The 4,513-nt window shown below is 31.7% G+C and overlaps 1 protein-coding gene across 1 annotated transcript; it reads left to right on the top strand.

Annotated features, from left to right (window-relative positions):
- The first annotated feature begins 568 nt into the window (after nucleotides 1-568).
- LOC108759813 (ester hydrolase C11orf54 homolog) lies at nucleotides 569-2,800 on the top strand. Its single transcript, XM_018505452.1, has 8 exons — nucleotides 569-580; nucleotides 760-805; nucleotides 971-1,086; nucleotides 1,160-1,258; nucleotides 1,330-1,496; nucleotides 1,780-2,056; nucleotides 2,136-2,341; nucleotides 2,636-2,800. The coding sequence occupies exons 3-8, from the start codon at nucleotides 987-989 to the stop codon at nucleotides 2,774-2,776; spliced, it is 990 nt and encodes a 329-aa protein (XP_018360954.1). The 5' UTR covers nucleotides 569-580; nucleotides 760-805; nucleotides 971-986; the 3' UTR covers nucleotides 2,777-2,800.
- The last annotated feature ends 1,713 nt before the right edge of the window (nucleotides 2,801-4,513 follow it).

The following is a 4,513-nucleotide window of genomic DNA, read 5'->3' on the forward strand; positions in this document are numbered from 1 at the left end:
CCTGTAAGAGATTAATAGGATAAGGTTAGGTTCTCGTCCTTGGCGCGCTAGTTCTAGATGACGTAGCTGTTACTAATCCGCATGCGTACAACGTGCGATGTTGCTATTGGTCCTTTAGACCACGAGATAGATGCGGATTGGCGTTTGCTCGCTCGTGCGACGTTTGTGCCCAACAGGGTGCGACGTTTGTGCCCAACAGGGTGCGTAGTGTGCCCAACAGGGTGCGTAAGTGTGCAAGGAGATGAGGAGCGACGGTTAATTCAACGAGTCCCATTTAAACCACGACACGTAAAGTCGGAATAAAACCTTGTGTGATATTTTATACCAAGTACAAGAGCCTATTTCTTCGCCCTTCCTTAAGCTATTCTTTAGCTCGTGCAGATAATCCTGTCCTGACTCTCAGATTATCCTTACGATCCTGAAAGACGACATATCGTTCCCTTCGGATCTCGTTCCTTTCTTACAAGGAGATTCCTTCTTTCGTGGCATAAGGCGACAATTCAATTTTCCTCTCCACGCCTTACAATCCTTTCTCAGTAAAATTATCACATGTAAACCCATCATATACTATCGCTCAAAGGTTTGGAGTATTTGATAATTTTTAAATAAATCACTATCCTTTACCAATTGTATCATTTAAAAATATAAAATTTATTATTATTTTTAAGCGTATATTATAACAATAATTTAAGATTGAGATAATAAACATTATAGTCCATTTACAATGTTAATAAATAAATTAAATTTTCCTTCGTTTAGAAATGCACCAAACTTAGCAATAACGTACATATTACAGTACAGCTAGGTAAGTATAATCAATCAGGAACTATCCCCCCAACTTTATAATATTTCAAATAGCTCGTTAATATCAACATTTCTCAGGTCAAACATTAAATTAGTATTATAATATGATAATTTGTGAACCATTACACGTAGCTTTCAGTAAAAATTTAATAGTTTTGTGTTCCAGTTCTAAATTTAGCATTATGGCAGAAAATAGGCCAAATGGGAATGATTGTACATCCAACGTTCTACCGTACGCTATCTATCCTATGATGCCACCGAACATCTTAGAAATTGCTGATGGTATGTGTATACAATGTTGATTATTTAATTCACGAAATACATCGTATTTGATGCATGTGATATCTAATAATAGTTCTGCAAAATGGAATGCAACCCCTGTTTCACGATGTGAGAGTCGACATAGCTAGCTGCCCTGATTTAACTACAGCACCATATAATCTTGCCGGAGTAGGTAAGAAATCACAACAAAGCGTCTAATTTGTCATTAAATGGAGCATCTTTAAGAATGAATAATTCATACAGGATTAGGTGGCAACACGTCGCTAGTAGAATTCCTTCGTCACGATGTACATACACCGTGGAAGCATAGAACACGGGATATTCTAAAAGTATTCACAGGCAGCATTCGTGATTCCTTTATCATCGGATCTACTTTCGCTACAAAACCAACCATGCCTTATTACGGACATGTATGTATTATCAATATATTCACATTTTCATGATCATATGGATAATACTATTATGACAATAAAAAGTTCTGATAATATGTCTTTGCTACATAACTGACGAGGTAACGATAGATAATTTACGAATCATATCATCAAATGATCGTTATCTTACCGCTGCTTCATAATTCTATTCTATTGATTTAATACTATTCAGTTTATTCTATTGAGCTTCAATTATGTTTTATCATACACACGACTTCTTTGACATTGTTACTGTTTCTCATAAACCTGATAATTGTTGTAGCTCATTATGAATGCAATGTACACAGCACCTATGGGTATTAGGAACGAGAGTCGTCTTATTTTCGCAGAATTGCGTAATGGACAGACAAGAATAGAAAAGTTAACTGATCCTAACCAAATGATATACACCTGCAAGGGCAACTTCTTTATCAGCGAGGGTAGGGAAGGCCCTGTTATCAGAGTGCGTGCCAAAGGTCGAAAAAAAAGTGATACAGACATCATAACTTCAATGCAAACGGTCCTTTATGAACATTATGGAAGAAATTGGAAAACTGTTGGTAATTAGTAGTCTGATGTATACAGATGATAAAGGACATATAAAGACAATCAGATAATTTTATATGTCTGTCCTCAAAGCTTTAGGTGGTGTTCTAAAAATGACAAACGGACGTGTGGCGTGTAACCTTATGTGGGATGAATATCAGGAGCCGATATTATCATTTCCCGATTTTGTTAGAGCACAGCAATGTACCGAGATATGTCTAGAGTCAGATATGGTAGCCGTTGGCACAATATTTAACCGTCAACCACTACTATTTAATCAGGAACAACGTTACGATCTTGTAAGTTATTTGTCCCAGTTATGCGGAGACTAAAAATCATTGATCTTAAAATTATCATATTATATTATTTATCATAGATAAATATCATTAGAAATTTACTTGTTTATTTAATAATTATTAATGCAATTACTTTTATCATTCAGCTTCTGTCAAATTTTAATTTGCGATTATTAAGTTCAGTTAAAATAGAGAAATCTTTCTCAATTGTTTAATCATTGAACGCATCAGTTGCGTCTAAATACGAAAATTTAAACATACCGAAGTAATGATATTCTTTAGTTGTTCGTTTTTCAGAATCTGTATAATAGAAGCGAGTTCCATTGTTTCAATAATTATGGAGCAGGCGGACAATTTATTAGCGATACTACTCCGGATACGACGGAATATGAAGGTTACTTCAATGTAGCGGAAAATATACATTTACAAGTATCATAACTAAATGCCATTTTAATCATAAACTAGGCCATTACGTTCTCTCATATGTAAACAGAAATTTATATATAATGTTACCTAGCACACTATTGTGACGAAGACGTCATATGGGATTACAATATCTTATAAGCTTTCTTTGACATTTTTAATTATTTATGAGGACGTAGAGTTCTTAATATTCGAGAAACGTTCTAATAATTAATCTCTTTGGATTTAAAGGTATAGAACCTTGTTACGTTTCCTTGAAACAAAAATTGACAAAGTAACTAAATTAATAATTTATATATCATAAATTCATAATTTAATTACTTTAATTAAAGCAATTTAAATTCTAATATTTTTCGATATGAGTAAAATTCTGAAGTAGATACATAATTATATGAAAAATATTGTGGATATAAAGATCAAAGAAAAATTCCATACGTCACATTTTATCTATGTACTTAATTCGTAGTATTAAATATGTGAGACTCGTTTTCATTAAAGAGGTCTCAAGTTATCAAATTACATTTTACTGTACAGAATTAATGTCCCTTAAGTATTTTTGGTTTTCATATTTCTAAATTTTTCGAGACAAAACGGTTTCGAGACAAAATTTTAAATTTTTTCACGGTTAATTTTTATATGAACAATTTGGTAATAACGTTGTATTCTTTATGACTGAAAACAGTAATATCTAATTAAACACTAAGATTATGCTAAAGTTAAGAAAGTCATTTTAAAAAGTAAGTTGTTACGCGTTATGATTTACTGAAGAATCGCATTACCTTATAAGCTTTTTTTGATGTAATTTTTGTAATATAATGAGAATTTTTAGTTCTGATATTCGAAAAACATTCCAACAACTAATCCGTTTGGATTTAAAGACATACATTCATGCTACGTTTCCCTGAAACGAAAGTCGATAAAGTAACTAAATTCATAATTTATTATACATAGCATAAATTCATAATTCGAGTACTTTAATTGAACATAATTTAAATTTTAATATTTTTCAATATAACATGACAAGAATTCTTGTAGTACTAAGTAAAATTCTGGAATAGATATCATAATTGACTCACACTTCACGGATCGTTCAACGAATATGAATTGAGATCATATTGTAACACTCGTAAAGAGAACTTCACCATTGTTCATAACACGAAATCAAATCGGTATCGATTGATTTTTCGGACCGTTTGATTTGATATCGGCTAAATTTTCTATTGATTGCGTTAAAGTTACGAAAATCATTTAAAAAATTGACTTGTTCCATTAGGCGTTATGGCTAAAAAAGGTAATAAATAACTTATAATACATAGGTGAATTATTTTTTTCGTTACAAGTAACAAATAAAAGTAACGAGTTACAATTAAATAATTATTTGATTCTATAATAACTTTTTTAACCCTTTAGAGATAGCGTTTGACTTTTGCAACTCAGGAATTACCGTTACTGTCATAAAAACTTCGTAATATCATTATCAAATTGTTACTATATCAAAATAACGATAAAAGCTAATGCATACTTTCATTCTCTGCTTTTAAGTTATCATTTTCTCGTTTACCGTTTTTCTCAGTATTATAATTTTGTAATGTAAAGTTCACATTTAGGGAAAAGTTGCTGAATGCGTACCACTTAACGTATTTTTTATTATATTTCTCATTTAGAACTGATTTGTGTGCAAATGAAGATTAGAAATTGTACTTTGATATTTCAAGTACCTATTATTACACGTTTTATCTTCTATCAATATCA

The sequence above is a fragment of the Trachymyrmex cornetzi genome, unplaced genomic scaffold (assembly GCF_001594075.2).
Source record: "Trachymyrmex cornetzi isolate Tcor2-1 unplaced genomic scaffold, Tcor1.1 scaffold2052, whole genome shotgun sequence".
Classification (NCBI taxonomy): domain Eukaryota; kingdom Metazoa; phylum Arthropoda; class Insecta; order Hymenoptera; family Formicidae; genus Trachymyrmex; species Trachymyrmex cornetzi.